We start from the raw sequence: 25,442 nt of genomic DNA on the forward strand, positions 1-25,442 counted from the left end.
GCCGATTTTAAATCAAACATCTTAGGGTGTGTTTTCGGCCAAAAGAGAGGCGTTAGCTAACAATAAACCCGATGGATGCACAAAATTTTGTAATCCATTGATTATGTATTAGTTCTATAGTATCATTTGATCGACCAACATATCTTCCAACCGAGCAGATAGATCTAGCATCTGAATCAATATGCAAAAAGGAAGCGGGACTGAGGAAGGGAATCTCAATAGCTAAAATTCAATTACAAAAATTAGCAAGGAGTGTGCACCGAACATCTGTTCCAAGAAAATATTATCTTCGAGATAGAATACAAAGCGAAAGTAATTTTCTCTGAAAACTTCAACTTTCGCCAAGAAAGCAATTTACACCCCGTAATTTCATTGATGGGATGCACTAAAGAGAGCTTTACTGATGATGCCAGTGGCCTCAATGTAGCGATCCATACATCTAGAGATGCAGCTACTCTCACTCCCACCTATGCTTGTTCCTGGTTTTGTGATGCACTTGTCAAAGCACTTTGACCTCATGGTCTACGGGACAAATGAAAAACGATCGGGGAGAAGAAAAGTCAGCAAAAGGAAAGAGTTACTAGCATATACAAAATACAATAGACGAGTGAATTTCACAAACGAAGAACATGAAGAAGTTTTCTTTTATATTCAATGTAAGTAATTTTTTTTTGAAAAGATATTCAATGTAAGTAATGAATAACACCATCCGTAAATTTGGTAAAGAAAACACATGGAGGTATCACAATGTTCTTTGACCTTTAATGGTCCTCATCTCTGAAACATATGCACACACATGGAGATAGCCGAAAAATCAGTATACTCACCCTGTCACCCACCACAATCATCTAAGCTATCTATGTAGGGGTACACTCACATATAGTTTGGTAGGGGAAATGACGGAACTGGGATTCTATGTAATTTCATATTTCATAACCAACATCTGGGAACTTTTCCAGAGGAAGCTTCCCAAGAATATGCAACTCATATTTATTCATAAAACACATCAGGAACACACATGCAAGTGTATGCTGCATATGTGTGTGTCTCAAATAGCTCATAGCCTAGGCTTGGAAAACACAAGAAAAAACAGAAGAAAAATGAAATATAGGTATGATAAGTATTTGCTATTTCAAAGAAATAACCAACCTATGTTTGGATAAGGGGGTTTCAAAATACCAAGGAACTTTAGAATCAATTTTGAAAAAGCACTACAAGATGACTACCGATTAACTAACCAAGCACTACAATGCTAATACTAAAACACTACAAAGAAACTAAACAGAGGACTTTCGATGGAACTTAAAAATTTCCCTCAAACGTAGCATCTAGTCATTTTAAAGCCCGTCTATCAAATTTTTTAATGCATTCCTAACAAATTTAGATTAAGTTCCACGGAACTTTAAATTCCCTCGTCCAAACATAGGGTTCCCTATAACACGCATAAAACAAATAGCCAGGCAACCTCACCCGAAGAAACTCAAGAGGCCAAACCAGCAATGCCATTGTGTTTCTATCAATTGAACAACGACTTCCGCTCAAGCAAAAGAGTCCCTTTTCCAAGTAAAACGAAAATTGGAAACAATCAAACTCCAACGCATAGGAATCCAAAGAAAAGACAGACCGGTTTCTATTTCATTCATCAAAATATTTTCCTTTCAACACAACAAATCAACACGGCAAAAACTAGGATTAAAGGAACAAAATTTTATACGTTAATACCTCGATAAGTTCAAAATTAGCTTCACACATTCACAGAACAAACATGAATATGCATTCGTGTACTCAGATCATCAAACCAATAAGGGCATCCCTTCCATCGCAAGTCTAAAGCAGGGATGCACGCAAACAACTAGCATTGAAAGAACAAAATTTTAAACCTTGAGGCCTCAATATTCGAACTAATACTATGTATTGCATACTCAAATCAATTACCCATCAAACAAAAGATAAAACAACCCCAAAACAAGTGAACAACAAATCAATACATTTATATTAACTCAAAGATTAAGGGGGTGTATTCAATTGGGATTTTAAAGGATTTTAATTCTTTTAATGAATCTAGGGGTATTCAATTGGGATTTTAAATGATTCTCTGAAATTCTAGGTGTATTCAATTAGAATTTTAAGATAGTTTATTAAAATCTTTAAAAATCTAGGTGTATTCAATTAAGATTTTAAAGAAGTTTATAACATTCCAGGTGTATTCAATTAGAAATTGATTTTAAAGAATTTGAGAAAGTTGAGGAATTAGAGGGAATTGGAGAGATTTCGTAGTGTATTTTAAGCATCCACAAATCTCATCTCTTCCCATGAGATTTGGAGGGAATTGAATCAAAATTTTATATGGAATCTCTACAAATCAATTAAACTCCATAAAAATCCATGGATTTATAAATCCATTAAAATCTCTCACATTCTCAATTGAATACACCCCTAAAAAATTTACATAGTACAAATAAACTCAATATAAAATATAATGATGTGAACAAAAAACAACCATAAATTGATAAGATGTAGAGAGAGAGTAGAGAGAGAAAGAGACCTCAAGGAACTCCTCGGCATAAGCCTGAGCAAGCTGGTTCTTAAGCTGGTCCTTGAAGGCGTCAGGATTGAATTGGCCAGAAGATCCGCCTGACGGTGATGAAAACGAGTCCATGGCTGATTGTTCTCCTCTCGCCTCCGCAACCCACAGACACAACTCTATATAAATCTTGTCTTCTAAAACCCTACACAACCCAACCCCTATTCGCTACTATTTCTATTTGCCTCTGTTTCGACTTGTCGCCGGATTTTGTGAGGCAGTGAATAGGGTAGAGACACCACCGCTTTTGGAGTTTTTGGGCCCAAAATGTGCTTTTTGCAAATCTGATTTCTTCTACTTTTTAAGGCCTAATATTTTTACATTGTGCCTATTGGGTCTAAATGTTTGTTTAAGCCCAATAAGGTCCATTAATTAAGTTTTCATTTAATAATGGGTTGAAGAGGAATATTCTAACTGCTAGGGCAATTATCGAAAATCAATTTAGTCGTTGTGACAACTCAAAAATAAAATGATACAAGTGTTAAATTATTATTGATTCATGTCATTGGTGACGATTCAATTAACAAGAGAAGCATTCTTGAATAATTCTAGGATTCTCCCTTTTATTGTTAATTGGTTCTTAGGATGGATACTAACATTCTAATAGCCCTTATTTATATTGGCTTCAAATCATTATAACTCTCTAAAGGAATTAAACTACAGAATAGGGTTGGAATAGTTTTACAAGGAGCTCCCAATGTCTTTTTAGCGGAAAACTAAGATAAAACCAGGGAGCATGATTATAAGTTCCAAGGAAACATCAATTTCCTTTGAGCTTATTTATTTTTCTTTTTCTTTTAGATTTCTTAATTACATCTCTTGCGAGTGAGAGGGTAGGAGGTCTTAGACTCTTAGGTATTATTCTCTTCTTGTAAGTGAAACGTCCGTCTTAGATTTGACTCTCCTAATAACAAGTTCAATATCAAATTAGAACTACCTATTGAATGACTTAAATCCCCATGGCTGGCTGTATCAAAATAATCTACATAGACACAAGTGGAAGTTTGAGACGAGAGAAAACTTGAGCTTTGGGCTTTGCAATTCAATCCCAATTGTCAGCCCGCTATGATGGGTTTGATATTTTGTTTCGACGCACCAAACTGCCCTTTCCGTAAACCCTGACATTATGCACGGAGACGTCAAAACCTAAACGATATAATACACACATCATCCACTATTTAAGCCTCCAAATGAAGCATTCAGAAAACTATTTGCAGCTAAATTAGTACTTGTATATATCGTGCTTGATTACTACTTCTGCTTAATATGTTAGTTAACAAATCACCTCAAATCTGTTTTGGCCCACAAAAAAGAAAAGAAAAATAAAAGATCCCGGCCGTATCTGCAATATAAATTAGGATTGCTGCTCGATCAACCTTTCGCTCTTTCTGCTTGTTTCATCATTTCGAGCTGTATTTAGATGCAAACAAATTGATAGCACATTACTTTACTACTTCCTTTAATTTCTCTCCTGACCAATACAGTAAATCAGAGAGAGAGAGAGAGAGAGAGAGAGAGAGAGATGCATCATGCATGTAAGACATGATAGCCGCCAACTGGAGGGTAGGGTGTGCTTTGCCTGCTTAACTGGGTGGTCCAATATTCAAGTTTCTGAGAGGCGTGGTCCTATATATATATAATAATCTATCACTCTACAACAACATGCATCAAATACTACTAGCTCGTGATAATTTACATAGTTTGCTATATTATTGCAAATTTCATTACTCCATACATGCAGTTAATACAAAAATATAGTGAATAAGAATAAAGGGTGTTAAATTGGCCGGTGGGAATAGGATAGGACGAGAGAGAGAGAGAGAGAGAGAGAGAGAGAGAGATTGTATTGTACATGTAGTCCAGCAAAAAAGCTTCTTATGCACGCATATGATACATATAGTCACGTCACTGTTGGAACATTGAAGGGTGATTAAAGTCATGCTAATAATAATATTTTATGTCATCAATTTTTCTTTCTTAGCACTAATTTATTTAACAGAAATGGGACGGAGGAACCAGATTTTAGAAGTAGGAAAAGTAAGGAAGGGAATCGAATCAACTATACCCTAGTTGATCTAATTTATGATTTTTAAGTATGTGGTTACGCATCTCAAAGGGAGACACTTTTTTTTTTTTATTTCATATGTCTTAGCTTAGTAAACACATTTAAAAGTTAAGAAGTGAAATATTTTCTATACTCCATATAAGTTAATGAAATGGAATTCAAGAATCAAAATGATTTGAAATCACATCCCTTGCAAGTAAACGTGTATTACATATAATTTGATTTTCATTTTTCAATGTTCTAAACAAAAACCATGAACCGATGGATGTGAACATAAAAGTGGAAATACAGCCCCAACCTAATATGATCCCAGTCCCGCAACCCTACAAACCCTAACCCTAAGTCTAGAGTGGGGTGAAGAGAAAGGGAAAAGGAGAGAAGACGAGAGAGGGAAAATTTTGATAAAGGTAATCCATAACAAAGTACAGGTAAGGCTTAACGAGAGGCATGAGATCAAATGTATAAAGGCTTAGCTATTGATCTTTGTCAATGGGTGCCTAGGGTTAGGAGGTCCAGTAATAACTCCAACGGGTGAGACATCGTAGTCCAATCCCCCATCCTTCTGCACAATATTGGTTCATTTGGATTGATATATATGCATGCTAGCTACCTAGCTGGGGCACTTGACTTGGGGAAAACACAAATTCATTTTATGGCTGGGACTATGTGCAATGCCTAGCTACATATAAACTTTATATTACCAACATTTTATTTACTTCTTTTGTTTTCTTTTTGATTCATTTATAAGATGTTTGAAAACAACCTAATTTTAGGGCTGGGGGTGTGGCCTTGATTTCTTCTTCAGATTTTAGTTAACCAGACCCATCATGTGCTGCAATTTTTATCTGTATATATTAATTACATATGTGGGAAATTTCTTTTATTATAAATTTGTCAAACAGTATGATTATGGTATGTTTTCGAACTATGCCTTTAGATTGGCATGAAATTTTGGTGTATTTGCAATTCGCTACCTAGATTTCACGAGAGCTTTTTCAAGGGTGTTAATTCTAGTTGTTTACTGCAAATTCGGTACCTAAAACCATTTATCCTATCAAATATACACTCTTTAGTGGGCAAAATAGGTTTTCATGCAGTTATTTTTTACCTCAACGGATCAGTTGTTTCCCCCTTTTCCCCCTCTTACTCGAGTAAAATAACAAGAATGATCTTGAAAAAGGTTACTTGTTCTTTTCTTGTGTCATTATTTGACGGAAATGTCAATGAAAGTGGACAAAACTGTTTGAAACTTCGGGTGGCTAGTTGTAAATGTTTTAATTGAAAATATGACTTTAGCTCCTGAAACTTAATTTTCTCCACATAAAACTTGACATAAGTTTTTTACTTAAATAAAATCTATTGGCTAGATTCTACATCAGTAAATTCATTAATTATATTTGAATTTACATATTTAAAAAAAAATTGATGACCAAAACACCCATATTTAAATGTTTAATTGATGTACACAATTAGTTCCATACAAATTGTAACGGAGAATTAATGATTTTACAAAAATAAATAAATAAATTCATTGCCTAATATATAATAACAATAAAACATGTCTAATACATGTAATAATACATGCTTAGTTAAGTCAATAAAATTATATTTTTTATATAAATGTAGGCAAATTATTTCACACACACACACACACATATATATATATATAATGTTATTTGATCCAGTGCACCTACTATTTGAATTTTAAAATGTTAGATTGCTTATAAAAAGCAAAATAATTTCCCCAATATATATAAAATACATGCAAAATAATTTACCTACATAATAAAGCAAACCCAATATATGCAAAATACATGCAAAATAATGTACCTACATAAAAAGTATTATTATTTTATTCAATACTAGTTTACCTATTATTTCTACATATAATAATAAAATGTGCCCAATATATATGATGATACATACAAAATAAAATACATACAACTATTTAATTCAAAATTAATTTACCTATTATTTGTACATATATCTTATAATAAGAAAATGTGTCAAAAAAAAAAAGCCAAAGTTTGAGATGAGAGTCGAAAAAGGAAAGAGGGGCCGCCTAGGGTTAGGGTTCTTCTTAGGGGTATCCAATTTCTTGATTTTGGCCCCTCTAAGCTATTAGGATGGCTAATTAGTTAAGGGGCTGGGATAATGATTCAGCGCGCTTTGGGGGCAAATGATGTAATGAAATACATACTTGATTGGTTTGTGGTGATGGAAGAGGAATCGACGTTTGGTGATTATGTCTGGTTCAGTGACCTTTAGGATGATGTAAGACTATTTATTTTCTATTGAAGGTGCTGGATTGTTGAGTTGAAGCTCTCATTCTCTGATTGTTCCATTTCTCCATGCGCATGCATGGATTGAGCTATGTGTTTGGGGGAATGGGATTTAATTGGAAGGATGCTTATTAATGGTGGCAAAGTTCTGATATTTTTTGCGTGGATAAGCAATATCAAGTGCCTAGAGCTCTACATGGGGAATCTGAATCAATGGCTAATGCTTTGCCAGAGTGCTAATCTTGAGGGTAATTATTATCTCGGTATAGTCTTAAAGAATTTTAAAATTAATTTAACCTGTGAAGTGTGGCTTGTCGATGTGCTTGGGTTGTGTTTTTTTTATCAATCATTGCTTCTAATTACTTATGCGTGTTTAAGAGTAGTGAAGTTGTTGTTGCGTGTTGCTTTTTTCTTGATATGTTGATTGAAATTCTAGTTGGTTTATGTGCATGCTTGAACCTTTTCTTGTTGTCTATAAATTGGGTGCATTTGAAAGTTTTTCTCACCTTTGCCTTACATTTGAAAGTTGTGCCTTCAACCTTTCTACCCAAAATGACTATTATCTCCCAACTTGAAGCTTCTTCCTCTAGACACTCCAGCCCCAAATTACCTTCCTGAGTTAATAGATTTGCCTCTCCCCAACCTGGCCAACCTCATGTGATTGTTGAGAGTCTTAGGGGTACTTTTACTCTTGAGAGTAGAGTTACGAGAGTTTCGACTAGTCTTTACTCTAACCTTAATGTGTAACATATGGAGAGTAGAGTTCTCATGGGAAAGGTTGTGGGGAAATAGATTGAAGCTATAACCATTAAGTGGGAGTTAAGGCTTACCTGGGGATCGGGGGTCAATATTCCTTTTTATCTCGCCACTTCGGCCACCATTGATGTGCAGTGGAGTTTACTGACCAATAGGAGCTTAAGTATATGTTAGACAACAGGCCTTGGTATGTTTGAAGTTAAATCTTCCACTTGGATAGGTGGACCACTTTTTTCCGTGATGTGGAGATGATTTCTAATCTTAGAGTCGAGGTTCGTATTCTGAGACTTTTGGTGCAATATCGGGATGCTGAAATTTTGGAAGTGACCATGCAACTTGTGGGTACCTTCATTAGGGTAGATGAAAAATCTCTTTCAGGACTTATTGGTTTATTTGTGAGGGTGTTGCTTGAGGTGGATCTTAGGCTTCTGTTGAAAAGGGTGATGGTTATCAACGATCATGACAAAAAACCAGTGTTGTTAAGCTACGAGAAGTTGTTCGAAGTCTGCTTTTATTGTGGCCGAATGAGGTCGGAGCGCCACACTTGCCCTGTTATTGATGATAAAGATGAGTGGCATATGGTGGATAAGTTATTTGATGATGAGTCGTTGGTTTACCCGGCTGGTGCTGAGATTACTAAAGAAACTAGGCAGGAGCTGCATGGGGGGTTATTGACACACTCCGACCGAGATCGAGGCATGCTGGCCATCACGTGAGGGTGACGTAGCCATGTGCACAGTGCGGAAGCAATAATGATAATAGAGAATACGAATAAATAAAAACCAACTCATAAGAGTACTAGCTAAGATAAGTGCTAGACTATCAGTGAATTCACAAATAAGAGCATAAGTAGCCTAAGTTCAGTCCAGAAAACAAGTACTAATTAAACGACACCCAAAGATGTCATACATAGATATAATCTGTCAGAACCGCCATTGACTCCTCAATGCCACCAACAAACACTCCTACCTAGAACCTGGAGGGGTGCAAAACAGAAAGTGTGAGTGGGCAAAAACAAAGCTTTCCAAAACCATTTCATTTATCAAGTGTTCTAACCCCTCGCTGTAAAACATGTATAATTTTCCCATAAATAGAATATATATATTGAAATCATGCTTCATATAACCATAAACATAAATATGCCATGCCAAATATAGAACAGAATAAGTAACTTAGGTGAGAATAAGCTCATGGAAAGTAACATATTAGCCGGAACCCCTATAGAGGTCTGTACGGCTGAATTCATAACTCATTAATCAATCTAGCCGGAGTCACCACCAGTGACCTATACGGAACTACACCTGCACATGAGTTGGAACCACTGTAATGGTCTGTACGACAAGACTGGGTGTAACATAGTTATGCTCAATGCTACGCTCTCATAATAGCTGTGCGATAAATCGTTAGTCACCTACGAGTCGGAACCACCTATAGTGGTCTGTACGACAAGAGTGTGCACCTAAATTTGATCCAATGTGAGCATATGGTGCGGATGGTGACATCATAAACAGGCATGTACCTTATGTCTGGCTAAATCACAATCACCGGGGTGCAGGTTTATGAGCTCGATGTTTCTCAATTAATCACAACCATTCAATTCACATTCACAATTCATAAACTCACCTGGAACTTACTTGAGCGTCCGCATCACCAAATCACTTTTATGCATACAATTCTAACTCATGGTTTAAGCATAATTCAATAGGCATGACATTTTCAAAGCATGCTTTCATTTAAACACATTTTCTAGGAAATTAATCAAGTATATAAATATATACTGAAAACCAAAAGCCCACTCACTGGTCTGTCAAAGGGTCATAGCCCCCGAGTCGCCCTTGACTGAGCTCGTCCTCTAGATAGGGCTCACCTATATGCGAAATAACTGAATGAACGTTATTTAAAGCACATAGACAAAACTAGTTAATAACTTCTGTTAAAAAGTAACAGAAACTGTTAAATCTACCTGACGATGTCAGAATATTCCGTCAACTTTGATGGAATATTCTATCTTCTTCCCTGATTAGCTTAGCTGGTCACCGTTGCCGTCGCCATCCTCTGAAAATTGGAAAAATATGTAAAACCTCATATCTCTCTCATTTTTGCACCAAATTCCACGAAATCTTCACCAAAATGAAGCTTACAACATAACGAACAAAACCATACCAATTTTGGGACTTGAAATCCTCGAGAATTCATCGGAGATCATTCGATAATCCAGCAAAACTTTGAACTCGTTAATCTCGACTTCCCGACATCCAATTCACCTCGTTTTTGTTCTTCGAGCTTCGTGGAAAAGTCCTAAAGCTTCCTAGAAGCTCAAAAACCACTGAAACCTTCACATTTACATTTGCATGAACAGTGCACCAAAACTGAGTATCTCGGGTTCTCAGGTTTCGAAGGTTTCACGACCAGAAAAGGGTATGGTTGAGCTTGTGATAATGAGATGAAGATGATAATGGTAACTACGAGCTCGATCCGTGACGGGAAGTGAAGCTTCAAGGTTGTCCGTACGACTTGTACGGAAGATAGAAGAAATCCGAGAGGGAAGAGAGAGAGTCAACGAGAGAGAGTGTGTGTGGTCCACGTGGGTCACCAACCCAAACCAAAGAAAATACCATCTAAGTCCTAATTGGTTCCAAAATAATAGGACGTAGCACTAATTGGTCCAAAATCTAACCTACCACACTACCACACAAAACGTCCAAGGGTATATAAGTAATTTCACGCCGTCGAAAATAAATATTTTGAGACGGGCTGTCATAATTTACCCTCTTTAAGAAAATTTCCTCCTCGAAATTTATACACAACAAATACATCCACTAATAGTCATAAAACAAGCGTGGATACATCTCTCTCATCCGATCATCTGTCTCCCAAGTAGCCTCTTCCATTGAGTGATTTCTCCACAAAACTTTCACCAGAGGCACAGTTTTATTTCTCAGAACCTTATCTTTCCAATCCAACATAGTCACTAGATCCTCGTCGTAAGTCAAATTCGAATTAATTTCCAATGGTTGAGGAGGTATTACATGTGAAGGATCTGAGACATAATGTCGAAGCATCGAAACATGAAACACATCATGCATTTTGGACAACTTTAGAGGCAACTCAAGCCTGTAAGCAACTTCACCAACTCGCTTGGTGATTCGATACGGTTCGATGTACCTAGGGCTTAGCTTACCCTATTTCTCAAACCGTACCACACCTTTCCACGGTGACAACTTCAAAAATACCCAATCGCCAACTTTATACACTCTATCAGTAGCATGCTTATCTGCTAGACTCTTCTGATGATCCTGGGCTGCTTTCAGGTTAGATTTAATTACCTGAATATTCTGAGTAGTTTCATCCATAATCTCCGGGCCCAACAAAACTCTTTCGCCAACTTCTGACCAGCATAATGGCATTCGACAAGACTTGCCATATAGTGCCTCAAATGGTGCCATACTAATACTTGAATGGTAACTGTTGTTGTAGGCGAACTCCATCAAATCCAAACAATCATGCCAAACATCGCTAAACTGCAGCATTGAAGATCTCAACATATCCTCGAACGTCTGAATAGTCATCTCAGACTGTCCGTCTGTCTGAGGATGATATGTAGTATTATAAAGTAATATCGTACAAAAAGCCTCCTGGAACGCTACGCAAAACTTAGAAGTGAATCTAGGATCCCGATTCGAGATAATATCAACTGGAACACCATGGTACTTCACAATCTTCGATATGAATAACTTAGTTAATCGACTTAATGAGTATTTCTCCTTCACTGGAATAAAATGTGCTGACTTAGTAAGCCGATCAACTATCACCCAAATCCCATCATATCCATTCTGTGTACGAGGGATTTTACACACAAACTCCATGGTAATATTTTGCCATTTCCACTGTGGAACGGGAAGCGGCTGCATCAATCCAAAAGGCTTTTTCCTTTCAACTTTAACCTAGTGATAAATGGCACACCTACTCACATACTCAGCAATTTCTCTTTTCATACCTGGCCAATAATAAAATGGTCGAATGGTATGATACATCTTAGTACCTCCTGGATGCATTGCATATGCTGAAATATGTGCCTCATCAAGAATTTCTTTCTTTAACTCTGCATTATTTGGCACATACATTATGTTCTCTTGCATAAGCATGCCATCAGTTTCTCGAATTCTGAAATCTTTCTTCTTGCCTTAATTTCTTTCCTGAATTATTTTTTGGGTCTCTTCATCATTCATCTGAGCCTCGAGTACTCGATCAATTAATATTGGCCTAACCTGGAAATTAGCTAATAAAGCTTCCTCTTTATCTTCCAATCCTAATTTCACTCCAGTGGACCTCAAATCTGCAAGAAGAGGAACATGACAAGCATAAATGGCATTAAGCCTAATTGGAGTCTTCCTACTAAGTGCATATGCTACCACATTCGCACGATCAGGGTGATACTCAATTGTGCAATCATAATCACTTAGTAATTCTATCCACCTTCGCAAATGAAGATTAAGATCCATCTGAGTAGAAAGATACTGAAGATTTTTATGATCTGTGAATATCTTACATTTCTCACCATAAAGATAATGTCTCCAAATCTTCAGAGCAAAGATGATTGCCGCTAATTCAAGATCATGAGTAGGATAATTCATCTTATGAGGCTTCAATTGGCGTGACGCATAAGCAATCACCTTACCATGCTGCATCAACACACATCCCAACCCATTCAAGGAAGTGTCACTATAGACGTCAAAATCACCACTATCGTCAGGAAACGTCAAAACAGGTGCACGAGTGAAACAATACTTTAACTGCTGAAAACTTTGTTCACAATTATCATCCCACTCAAACTTAACATCTTTCCTGGTTAACCTCGTTAAGGGTAATGCAATAATTGAGAAATCTTTAATAAACTATCTGTAATAGCCTGCTAAGCCAAGAAAACTCCGTACCTCAGTGACGGTTCGTGGTTGTTCCTAATTCTCCACAGTTGCTATCTTTTGAGGATCCACTCGAATACCTTGAGCTGATATAACATGTCCCAAAAATGCCATTTGATCTAACCATAATTGGCATTTGCTAAACTTAGCATATAATTGGTGTTCCCTTAAACTTTTCAACACCAATTTAAGACGTTTAGCATGCTCTGTTCTAGACTTAGAGTATACCAGAATAGCATCAATGAAGACAATGACAAATCTATCCAAATATGGCTGGAATACTCGATTCATTAAATCCGTGAAAGCTGCTGGCGTATTAGTTAACCCGAATGGCATCACAAGAAACTCATAATGACCATATCAAGTCCTGAAAGCTGTTTTAGGGACATCTTCACTTTTAATCTTCAACTGGTAGTAACAAGACCTCAAGTCAATCTTAGAGAACACACAGGCACCTTAGAGTTAATCAAAAAAATCATCTATACGTGGCAACGGATAACGGTTCTTAATTGTTACCCGATTCAATTGCCTGTAATCAATGCATAGCCTTAAAGTTTTGTCTTTCTTCCTCACGAATAAAACTGGAGCTCCCCAGGGTGAAGTACTAGGCTGAATAATTCTCTTATCAACTAATTCCTGCAACTGAATCTTTAATTCCCTCAACTCAGCAGAGCCATTCGATAAGGAGTCAAAGATATAGGATCCGTACCTGGAAGCAAATCAATAGCGAACTCCACATCTCTATCTAGCGGCAATCCAGGCAAATCATTAGGAAACACATCTGGAAAATGCCTAACCACATGTACATCCTCCACACTACTAGGAGCATTATCATTCAACACCACATGAGCCAAATATCCCTGACAACTTTTCGATAACAACTTTTTTAGCTCTCACAATAGAAATAATGCCATGCCTCACCCTATTACGCTCACCCACAAACGTAACCTCAGGTAATCTAGAACGATGAAAAGTAACTGTTTTCCTATAGCAGTCTATATTAGCACGATTGTAATGTAACCAATATGTGCCCAAAATCACATCAAAATCAACAATGTCTAATGGAATAAGGTTAGTTGGCATAACTACCCCTTCTACCATCACTGGACATCTTGGATATACACAATGAACATAACATCTCTCCCCTCTAGGCATAGAAAATTCTAAATCATATCCTAGAGGTGTAGGATGAGGTTGCGTCACTTGAGCAAATGTATGAAAAACAACAAAATGCGTAGCACCATAATCAATCAATACTCTAGCAAAATGACCAAGAATATTTAACGCACCCATGATTAAATCAGGATTGTTCTGAGCATCTTGCAATGTCATGTTATGGATACGTCCCTGATTCTGCAGTCGTCCACCACGATCTTTGTTAGCATGAATATCTCGTCATTGTCTTGGCTGACCCGATTACCTTGAAGATCCTGCACTACTAGCAATCTTTACTTGTTGGGGCTATCCCCCTGGTACCACTAGGGTCCACCTGCTAAATGTGGCTGGTATGGCTCCCTATACTACCCTGATAATGAGGGTCTTGTGAATACTGAGAATGCCCTGTAGTATAAGGAGCGACGTCGCCCTGATAATGATAAGCAATTCCATGACCAGTTTGGGCATAACCACTAGGTCCTGAAACTTGTTGGGTTGGCGCAGGCGGTGGTAAGGAAGGCTGTTGGGGCCTCTGCTGATTTTGAGGGCAATATGTAGCCCTATGTCCCATCTGTTCACAAGTATAGCATCCACTGCTGCCTCTCCTACACTCCTTAAAATGCCTATTATTACATCTGCAGCATAAATGAGCACCTGAACAACTAAAATCCCTTTGCCTCTGAAATCTACGGCCTCCAGAAAATCTACCACCTCTCCTCTGAACATAGAGCTTAAACCTCCACTAGAAGAGCTGGAACTGACACTATTTTTCTTAAAATTCTTAGTCTTGCGAGGTCCCTGAGATGATTGACCTTTACCTTCATCATCATTTCTTTGGTTTCCATCTTTTTTTCTTCCTCCTTACTCTCACTGGGCATATTCTCTGAATCCTCAATCGGTAGTAAAACCTCATAAAACTCCTGGTAAGTGGCATAAGGAGTCGATGTCACTATAGAATGCCATTTCTTTTTAATACTTGACCTAAAACGACGAAGCATCTCAACTGGATTAGCAGCAACCTCCGGATCATAGCGAGACAAATCAGTGAACCTTCTGTAATACTCATTTGTTGTCATTTTCCCTTGTCTCAGATGCGTAAATTCTTGTTTCTTGCGATCTATATACTCTGGAGGAATGAATCTTTTCTGAAACAACTGCTTAAACACTTCCCAATCAGTTGCTACCTCTGGTGGCATCTTATAAGACTCCTATCTCCACCAGGATGTAGGTTGCTCTCCTAAAAACCAAGTAGTCGTCTCAACCCATCTATCAGGAGGAAGGCTCCCCTGACTCTACATCACAAGGAAAGTCTTCTCGACATGATTAAGCCACTTCTTCGCTTCCTCATGTCCTTCATTACCCATGAAATGATTTAGCTTCAAATTATACACAGTTTTAAGAGGTGTCCTTTAAGGAAGACGGAGCGAAGACTGAATGGCATTAGCTATAGCTTCCCCTAACTGAGCAATATCAGGGAAATTATGCTCAGCTGAGTGACGTGGCTCTCTACGAGGCGGCATAGGTCTGACAAAAGACATCACAATGATTAGAATATTCACGAGCCATACAGGACTGCAAAACCTAGGCTCTGATACCAAACTAACACACCCCAACCAAGATCGAGGCATGCTGGCCGTCACATGAGGGTGATGTAGCCATGTGCACAGTGCGGAAGCAATAATGATAATAGAGAATACGAATAAATAAAAACCAACTCATAAGAGTACTAGCTAAGATAAGTGCTAGAATATGAGTGAATTCACAAATCAGAGCATAAGTAGCCTAAGTTCAGCCTAGAAAACAAGTACTAATTAAACGACACCCAAAGATGTCCTAGATATATATAATCTGTCAGAACCGCCGTTGACTCCTCGATGCCACCAACAAACACTCCTACCTAGAACCAGGAGGGGTGCAAAATAGAAAGTGTAAGTGGGCAAAAACATGTATAATTTTCCCAGAAATAGAATATATATATTCAAGTCATGTTTCACATAACCATAAAAATAAGTATGACGTGCCAAATATAAAATAGAATAAGTAACTCAGGTGAGAATAAGCTCATGGAAAATAACATATTAGCCGGAACCCCTGCAGAGGTCTGTACGGCTGAATTCATAGCTCATTAATCAATCTAGCCGAAGTCACCACTAGTGACTTATACGACATTACACCTGTACACGAGTGTTCGGTAAGACTGGGTGTAATATAGTTATGCTCAATGCTACACTCTCATGATAGCTGTACGATAAATCGCTAGTCACCTATGAGTCGAAACCACCTATAGTGGTATGTACGACAAGACTATGCACCTAAATTGGATCCAATGTGAGCATATGGTGCGGGTGGTGACATCATAAACAGGCATGTACCTTATCTCTGGCTAAATCACAATCACCGGGGTGTAGGTCTATGAGCTCGATGTTTCTCAATTAATCACAACCATTCAATTCACATTCACAATTCATAAACTCACCTGAAACTTACCTAAGCGTCCACATCACCAAATCACTTTTATGCATACAATTCTAACTCATGGTTTAAGCATAATTCAATAGGCATGGCATTTTCAAAGCATACTTTGATTTAAACACATTTTCTGGGAAATATATCGAGTATATAAATATATAATTATATGAGATAACATAGCAGCTTATTTTTTAACTTTGGGTTAAACGTTTTTTTTTTTTTGGCTTGCTTGCTGTCACTTTTAGCCGACGACATATGTCATATGCGTCGATTTAATTCAAATATTGTGGGCGGGAATTTTCCTGGTTTTTTTACATGGGGAAATAGATTGGAAAAGCTGTTTCAGTCATGTCAGAGTTAGCGTTGGTTTTAACCGACGCAACCCCTTAGTAAATTCAATGCAAAGCTCTCTTATTCTGATGCAAACTTGTGCAATTTCGAGGCCACTGATACGACAATCATGTCTATCAAAGTTATGTCGGTTTAAACTGACACAATGTGACCCTATTTCGACACCACTGATGTTTAGTCAAAAGTCTGTCAGGCTTTTCAGTATAAAATATGTTAGGCTAGGTGTAGCTAGTCCGTGTCAGGGATAGTGTCAGTTTGAACAGATGCAAGGTTTAAATATTTCAACGCAAAGTCCAAAATTGTCAGTTTGTTAGAGATAGTGTCGGTTTGGAACGATGTAATGTGTTAATATTTCAACGCTGAAATTGTATCCATATTTGAGCCCCTTTTTTCCCATTACTTCCGTAGTGCTTCCATTTCTCTCTTTCATTTCTCTTTGTCGTCTACTCCGTCCCCTTCTCCTAGTTCAGCCTTACTTTTTCCCCATTTCAACCATATTCCTTCTCCTTCCATTAACTTTTTCTATGGATAATTCTAGTGAAGATCAACATTCACAGGAATTACATTTGGAAGAGGAGTTCGAAGTTGGTTCGTTTTTGAATTATTACTAATTTTAGTTTTTGTTTTGTGTTTAAACTAGTATTATGCTTAAACTGAAAATTTACATTTGTTTCCTGGTTTTTAATTGTTTTTTTTGTAATAATAAGGAACATCTCAACGGAGGCGTGGACCCTCAATTCCTAAATGGACGAAACAGCTTTGTTTGTTTGATTCATCCGGAAAATGCATTAGTGATAATTCTAGTGCTTTTTCAAAACTTGTAGCAACAGAGGTTAGAGGCAACATAAATTTCCCGTTGGAGAGGAATTGGCGTAAGATTAAGGAAGAAGTTAAGGAAGTTTTGTGGAATAGAATAAAGGTATATATATATATATATATTCCTTGAAAATAGAAGAAAAAGTCAATGAATGTAATAATTAATTGATTGGCTCGATTATTTTTTTATGGATGTAGGGAAATATTTTTTTTGAAGATGCAGATATAGTAAAAATGCCTATGATCCGCCATATGACGCTTAAGGTTGCAGAGCATACGCACAAAGAATATAGAAATAAGTTAAAAAAAAGAGTATTATACTAAAAGAGCAGAAGATTAGCGCAGCCACCCTCCTCTTGAAGTGAATCCTGCACAATGGGCTGCATTGGTGGCATACTGGAATAAAGAAAAAACAAGGGTAATCGTTATATGATTTATTTCGTTATAACTTTAAATTTGCCTAATAAATTCCTGTTCTTGTCAGGAGGTTGCTGAAAAAATAAGATAAATAAGAAAATGAAAACAATGAACCATACTACTAGTACAAAATCTTTTGCAAAAGTATGGCAAGAATTTGTAAGGATTGTACATTTTAAAGAAATGTTATTAATTTTAAATAATACGTAGTTATAAATTTTATTTTTAGTATGAGGTGTGCATAAAATTGTTTGTATGAAATTTTATTTTTCATAAAGCGGAACAAGCATGGTAAAGAGGCAAATCCAGTAACCCTTTTCCGTGAATGTCATACACGAAAGGATAAACGTTGGATTGATGAAACGTCAAAGCGTACAGTGGTAATTGATTTTTTCGTGTTAGTATTTTGTTGTTATTAATTTTTATTATCTATAGCTTATTTTTCTGTTTTACGATTGTTTGAATTTTTATTTTTAAAAATTGTAATGTAAGGCAACAATGGAGGGCAATTTGCAAACTTTGATTGAGTCGGGTCAAGAGGATAATGAAGAACTTAGGACCCTTGTTTATGTTGATACAATGGGTCCTGAGAGTCATAATAGAGTCAGAGGATATGGTCATAGGGTGACTCCTGATATGGTGTCCTATGCATCTTCTACATCAAATTCCTCCAGAAGGTCATCTAAGAGTGCAATGGCATTGCTGATGACTCATAATAATGAGTTGAGAATGAGGGAAGAAAATACTAATAAACGGATTTCAGACCTAGAGGGTAAGATTGAACAAAGTAATCAGTTTTTTGCTATGTTTCTCCAAAAATTTCAGCCGCAACCACCGTATAGCCCGAGAACCCAATAGTCAGGCCAGAATCAGCCTCCTCAACAGTCGGGCCAAAGTCATCCTCTCCCTGCATATTCGTATGTTGGCCATAATCAACAACCTTCATATCCTATGTATCCCCAAAGTCAGCCTCCCCCTGCATATCCGTATGTTGGCCATAATCAGCAACCTTTATATCCTATGTATCCAATGCCTACGCAACCTATGACATACATGCAACAGCAGCCCATGACATACATGTAGCAGCCGCCCATGCCATATATGCAGCATCCTCCCATGTCATACATGCAGCAGCCGTCGCCTTATCAAATGCCAGTATATCAACCCGAGATGGCTGCTCCTGTTGGATTTTGTTCTGAAGTTCCAATTGGGGGGTTTTCTGGAATGCTTGCGGGTGGTGGATTTGATGTGGACTTGACAAGGATTTTTGGAGCAGATGAAGGATCTCAAGGAGGAGAAGGATCTGGGCCACATTCAGGCTCATATTCGGTTGAGTAGTTTATTTGGTTCGCTTTCTTGTCGGATAAATATGACACATTTGTTCTATTTTTTTGTTTTTGTATGTTATGTTTGTAATGTCGGATTTAGTGTTTGTTGTGATGGATGAGTTTTTGTATATTATGTGGAATGTTAGATGTAAAATATTTGTAAATTTTGGCACTATTTTTCTTGTTAATTATTTTTATTAATGTTTGTTTTGGCCAATACTTGAAATTTATTAATTTGGTTATACAATTTTTTTTAGTACCAATTAATTGAAAACAAATGTAGATTCACGTATTTTTTATTATTATTAACAAGGGCAGTGTCGGTTAAGACCGTTACTCGTTTGAATATTTTATTTATGTAATTGTTTTCTGACGTCGGTTTAGGTATATTTTATTTATTTAATTTTATCACAATGTCGGTTAGAACCGATAGTAGGGTGGATATATATTATAACTAAATTGCTAAGTTTGAATATTTTATTTATTTAATTTTATGATAATGTCGGTTAGAACCGATAGTAGGATGGATATATTATAATTAATGTTCAAGTATACGTCGCTTTAAACCAACGTCAATGTCAGTGTTGCTTTTAAACGACGCTACATAGTGGCGGATTAAGCGAGTAAACCGACACTAAAGGCCTTTCATGACGCTAGCATTAGTATCTCTATTCCAATCCGACATTACATTGTTTTATGTCGGATTTTTGCCAAATTTCTGACAGAAATTGGGTTTCTTGTCGGTTTTTGCTTCGCCGGTGATAGCCTATATTGTAGTAGTGTTGGAAAGTCTTTCCCTCGAATAACTCATATGCACGTAAACCCTACCTAATTTTAGCATCTTATTTTGAAAACATAGGAAAGGTAGAAGTCTGGATCTCTTTCACCAAGGCCACCGGATCAAGTGATCCGAGCCTTTGAAATTTCATCCAACGGCCCACCTGTTTTGATCCTTTAAAAGCTATAATAATTTTTTATTGTTGGATAAAATTTCAATGACTCTGATCACTTGATCCGGTAGCTTTGATGGAAAAGATCCAGAGAGGATCTCTTTCCGGAAGAAACTGATCTTTCATGACCAGGGGGCAATTAAAAACGATAGAGATACGTAGGCATTAGAAACACACATTGACTTTCAAGTTATATACAATTAATAGCAGCTTAACTAGTCGGCCTATGTTAATTATTCCTTACGCCTAATTAAGTTCCAATTATTCCTAACCCCATAGTTTGATTTGACACTAATACGTCGTGCTACAGCTAGGTCACCAGCTAAGTTGGCTACATATCAAACTAGCAACTTGTTTATGAAAAATATAAACAGATCAAGTGCCTAAACCTAACTAGACATAGTAGAGAACCCGACCATTGCAAATTGGCAATATTTGAAAAGGAATTCCAAATCAAGCAATCGAGCATCGATTTACACAGTCAATGAAGTTTTTCTTAAATATAATCACCAAGTTTTTTGAAGACCCAGAAATGCCCAAGGATACCAAATCTTCCCTGATGATTTTTCCCCTATCTACGCCATTTTTTATTAACTCTCTCATGCATTAGATCTTTTTTCTTATACAAACAGTATTCGAGTAGATAAAAATCAAATACACAGAGTATATATTGAGCAACCAATACTTGTAATTACCTTAAACGTTTCCCATCCTATAGTACACGACCATCTTCAATCCTTACTTAGCTCTATTGTAACTGTGAGATTCCGTATTTAAAAAATGTGTATTACTATTAATAAAGTTTTTATTGGATTTCTTTGGTGTGTGTGTGTGTGTGTATATATATATATATAGAGTTAATGAGCCTGAGATTTTCACGTGATATACTTGCACTACAAAAACTAGCCATAGTTTTATATAATTAAATTATGTATTAACTTAATAAGTTCTGGTATTCCATAGAAATCTCCAAAAAGATTCCTATCTATTTCATTTAGTTGGAGGGGCCCTAACTTTACATGCAAATTGTGGAGGTGGCAATTGAGTTTGCATGCAAGGAGATATGTACGTGACAGGAATTAGATCACTAGTATGAGCTGTTGAGTTGTGGGAAACAATGATCTAAATTTGGAGAAAAAACACTACCAGATGGGACTAACCGCAAAGAATTATCCAATCAGAGGCACTTGTTTGCCCTATAAATAGGAGTCTCTACTCCCTTTTTATTTTAGAACATGAAAATGGCTTCAGTTGGTCCTAGATTGTGCCTTACGGAAAAGAAAGGGAAGAGAGAGATATATTATGAAAGAAATATGGAGGGTTTGACGTGTGTAGATTACTAGTTGGGTTGTTTTGCCGAAGTTCGGATTATCGAGGAGTTGATCAAGGTGGTGGATCATTGTGATATTTACTTGGATATATGCTTTTAACTTTTGGAATCTAGGTAGGAGAATTTCGGGGAACCCTTATATATTTATACATGTTAAGTTACATGGCTTCATATAGATGATTATGTGATATGTATTGTTTGGTTCAATTGTATAACTACTTGATCGACATGGTTCATATGTTCATGAGTATAGCTTTAATTCTTGAATAACATTGTATATTAGAATGTTATGTTGATATCCGTTTATAATTATCATGAACGATAATTATTAATTTCCTTCATTATGAACTTATTGGAAAGGTATAAAATGGAAATGAATAACTATGATCCTTACATGATCATTTGTTAGAGTTCCAAATTAAAAAAGTATGTGATTAATTTATAGAATTATGGAACTAAAAGTAGTTGCGTACATTCTCAGGGCACCAAGATCCAAAAACGGAGCCTATAGGCTCATTGGGATAGATGCCCCCATCCACTTGGTTTGCCAAAAAAAGGTACATGTAATATCTAATAACAGGTGTCAACAATCTATAGGTTTATATAGAGAGATAAGGTTGTTACAATAGAGTTGGTTGTACTGGATATGCCACATAGGCAAGTTAGTTAGAATCACTGTATATGTACCGTTGGTTTAGCGCTGAATGCTTTAATGAAATCTGTTCAGTTTGTTGCTCTCTCTAACTTCTCTCTATCTTTCTCTCTCCTTATTTTCTCTTTGCAATCTTCATTGGTTCTTCCTATGTGTTCATCAATCTTCCTTACTCATCAAGCTTTTCTCAACATAGTTAATATGGTATCGAGCATGTGATCAGCTGTGGGGTTTGAAGCTTAGCCGCGGTGGTGTGGATTTCGAGTTGTAGTTTTCGCGGCAAAGTAGGGGCTTCATCATCATGATTCTGGCGATCTTGCTAGTAGTTTTTTCTGCATCTGTTACTTTGGTGGTATTGATAATTCACAGTGAAAAGGTGGATACTGGTGAAATTTCAGGTTCAATGTTCGAAATCTTGTCACATATTATTCTTTCTTGAATGTGCACTGGTTATTTTCTTGATTATTGTGTGTTGATGGGTATATGATAAATTCTGCTTTCGATTTCTTAATTTATTTGCTTTCCAAAAAGGTTGATGCTAGTTTTACTATTCTGAATCAAGATTTGAGTTCTGGGATATGAAAAGGCAATGCTACCCATTTCAACTGTGATTAGTTGAATTTTGAAGATCAAAGTTTGTGATTCTTGCATTTAATATGTTAACTTGTTGTGAAAGATTGGAGGATTCATTGTTCTTGTTGAGATTGTTATTTGAAGATATCATGATTTCATCTATTGTCAAAATTGAAGGTTTATTGGGTATGCTGACCATAAAACTTAGTGATAACAATTACATTAAGTGGGCATTTAAGTTTAAGTCAATCTTGAAAGGTTACAAATTGTTTGGTCATTTTGATGGATCTGTGGACTGTCCACCTAAATTTACTCTAAGTACTGAAACTGGAGTGACTAAAGATGTTATTGAAGGCTATTAAGAGTGGGAATCACTAGATTTGGCTTTGTTAAGTCTGTTAATTGCTACTCTCTCTGATGATGCAATTGAACATGTTATTGGTTGTAGAATTGCTAAAGATGCTTTGTCTAATCTTGAGGAAAGATTTGCTTCTGCATCTAAAACTAGTGTTAACCATCTAAAGATTAAATTACATACAATTCAAAAAGGTGGAGATTTGATGGATAAGTATCTTTTAAGGCTCAAATCTATTAAAGACCAATTGATTGCAGCAGGGGAGTTCATTTCAATTAATGATGTCATTATTGCTGCTTTAGCTGGTTTGCCAAAGGAATATGCAACTATAAGGACTGTAATATAGGTAATAGATATTGTTATTTCAATGAAAGAATTCAAGTCTTTACTTCTTGGTGCTGAAAGAGAAAATGAAACTGTTATCAATTCTTTATCTCATAACATGTCAGCTTTGTATATGAATGGTGCATCATCTAGTTCCTCTGGAAATTCACAATTTAGCAATGGTGCTTCAAGTTCTCAGTCATCTGATGTTGAATCCAGTATTGATGGTAGAATTATTGCAGTGCCTCAGGTTCCATATGGCTCTCTGCCACCTGGTTTTACGTCTCAACCACCTGGTTTTATTCCTTATTGGTAGTAATAACGCTGAATTAGGATCTAGTCAATTTTCTGGTGCAACTTAATATAATGGTGGGCAGCAGCAATAACAAATACCATACAATGGAGGTTAATAGAGAAATAATGGATGATACATATCGAGTTACAAAGGTACATGGTCTAATGGATACAGGCAAAACAATACATGGTCTGGAAATATTGAATCAATGACAACTTTGCATCTTGAATGCCAAATCTGTCAAAGAAGAGGTCATACAACTCCGAATTGTTTCTTCAGAAATTTTCAAACACCTACTAATAGATTCTTTATTTAGTGTCAGATCTGTAGAAAACGTGGTCACACTGCACTTGAGTGTTATCACAGGGGAAATTATTCATATCAGCCTACTAGACCACCAGTCTCTCAAGCACTAACATTCACTGCATCATCATCAATGCCTCAAATTCATTCTCGTTCATTTCCTTAACAGCAAGGCAACTCTAATGCATCTAATCCTTTCATGGCACATTATTCTTATCAAGTTCCAGGGTCTGCAATGTATACAACATATCCAAGCACTTCTGATCATGATCAAGGTTCATATCAAGTCCATGTTATGACTGCTCAAAATAACTCAATTGATGCCATTACACAGAACTTTCCAACATGGAATCTTGATACAGGAGCATCTCACCATATAACTTCTAACATTGCAAGTTTGAACAATGTTGCTCCATTTGAAGGTGCAAAAATAATTAAAATTAGGAATGGTCAGGGATTATCAATTCACAATATTGGCAGTACTATTATAGAGACACCATTCAATTCTCTAATACTGAAACAAGTGTTACATGTTCCCTCAATTGCAGTTAATCTTTTATCAGTAACTCAACTGTGCAAAGACAATAAATGCTGGTTTATTTGTGATGACTCAGTGTTCTTTGTGCAGGACAAGGCAACAAAGCAAATCTTATACCAAGGAATGATTAACCTGGAGAATTATTTTGGATCCCTGCATCAACTTTCTCATCCTCAGCAGCTTTTATTGGACAATTGGTGAAATCTTTAGTGTGGCATCACAGATTGAGGCATCCAACAAATGAAGTAATGCCTATTATGCTAGCTAAGTCTCAAATATCTCATGCTATAGATGATGTACATAGGATGTATAATGCTTGTATTCATGGAAAGATAGCTAAGAAACCTTTCTTTGGTGAATCTGTGAGATGTATTCTTCCTTTTGATAGAATTCATATGGATGTTTGGGGGCCAACATCCGTTAGATCAATTGAAGGATATAGGTTTTATGTTACATTTGTGGATGATTGTACTCAACATGTGTAGATTTTTCCACTAATTGATAAATCTGAAGTTTTCCCAACTTTTGTTCAGTTTTATAATTTTGTTGAGGTATAATTTGGAATTAGGATTAAATGTATGCAATCTGATAGAGGTGGTGAGTTTGCCAGTAAAGCTTTTAAGGATTTTGTTGCTTCAGAAGGAATAACTCAGAGGATTTCTTGTCCTTACACACCTCAACAAAATGGTTTAGTTGGGAGGAAGCATAGGCATATAATTGAAATTGCTATAACCTAAATGAATGTTGCTGGATTACCTTAAGAGTTTTGGTACCATGCTTGTGCTCGTGCAATGTATTTGATCAATAAAATGCCAATTAGAACTTTGCAGATGACTTCTCCTTATTATGCCTTGTTTAATAAACCACCACAGTTACAAGACTTAATCAGTTGTACATCCATACTTGAGGTATTATAATGATTCCAAACTTCAACCTAGAACATCAGTGAGTTGATTTCTAGGTTATGCTCATGGTTA

The 25,442-nt window shown here is 36.5% G+C and overlaps 1 protein-coding gene and 2 long non-coding RNA genes across 4 annotated transcripts; 2 read left to right on the forward strand and 1 right to left on the reverse strand.

Moving 5' to 3' along the window:
* Positions 1–201: 201 nt before the first annotated feature.
* LOC103431075 (mitochondrial import inner membrane translocase subunit Tim13-like) lies at positions 202–2,818 on the reverse strand. Its single transcript, XM_008369227.4, has 2 exons — positions 2,546–2,818; positions 202–522 (listed from the first exon to the last, which is right to left on the reverse strand). Exons 1-2 carry the CDS (start codon positions 2,657–2,659, stop codon positions 370–372), a joined length of 267 nt encoding a protein of 88 aa, XP_008367449.1. The 5' UTR covers positions 2,660–2,818; the 3' UTR covers positions 202–369.
* A 4,004-nt stretch (positions 2,819–6,822) lies between these two features.
* Positions 6,823–17,987, forward strand: LOC139191464 (uncharacterized). 2 transcript variants are annotated; one of them, XR_011575531.1, is made up of 3 exons: positions 6,823–7,179; positions 17,292–17,503; positions 17,599–17,987. It is a non-coding gene; the product is annotated as an uncharacterized lncRNA (long non-coding RNA). The 2 variants fall into 2 exon arrangements; XR_011575530.1 differs by having other exon boundaries at positions 17,409–17,503.
* Positions 17,988–21,344: 3,357 nt separating this feature from the next.
* On the forward strand, positions 21,345–24,987 carry LOC139191089 (uncharacterized). Its single transcript, XR_011575227.1, has 4 exons — positions 21,345–21,539; positions 21,907–21,982; positions 22,274–24,349; positions 24,556–24,987. It is a non-coding gene; the product is annotated as an uncharacterized lncRNA (long non-coding RNA).
* Positions 24,988–25,442: the final 455 nt, after the last annotated feature.

Source organism: Malus domestica, chromosome 14 (genome assembly GCF_042453785.1).
Source record: "Malus domestica chromosome 14, GDT2T_hap1".
NCBI lineage: Eukaryota > Viridiplantae > Streptophyta > Magnoliopsida > Rosales > Rosaceae > Malus > Malus domestica.

Coding starts and splice junctions, on each gene's coding strand:
- LOC103431075 (XM_008369227.4), bottom strand. CDS start 2,659: ATGGACTCGTTTTCATCACCGTCAGGCGGATCTTCTGGCCAATTCAAT. Junction 523..2,545: donor ATGCCGAGGAGTTCCTTGAG/GTCTCTTTCTCT, acceptor TTTGTCCCGTAG/ACCATGAGGTCAAAGTGCTT.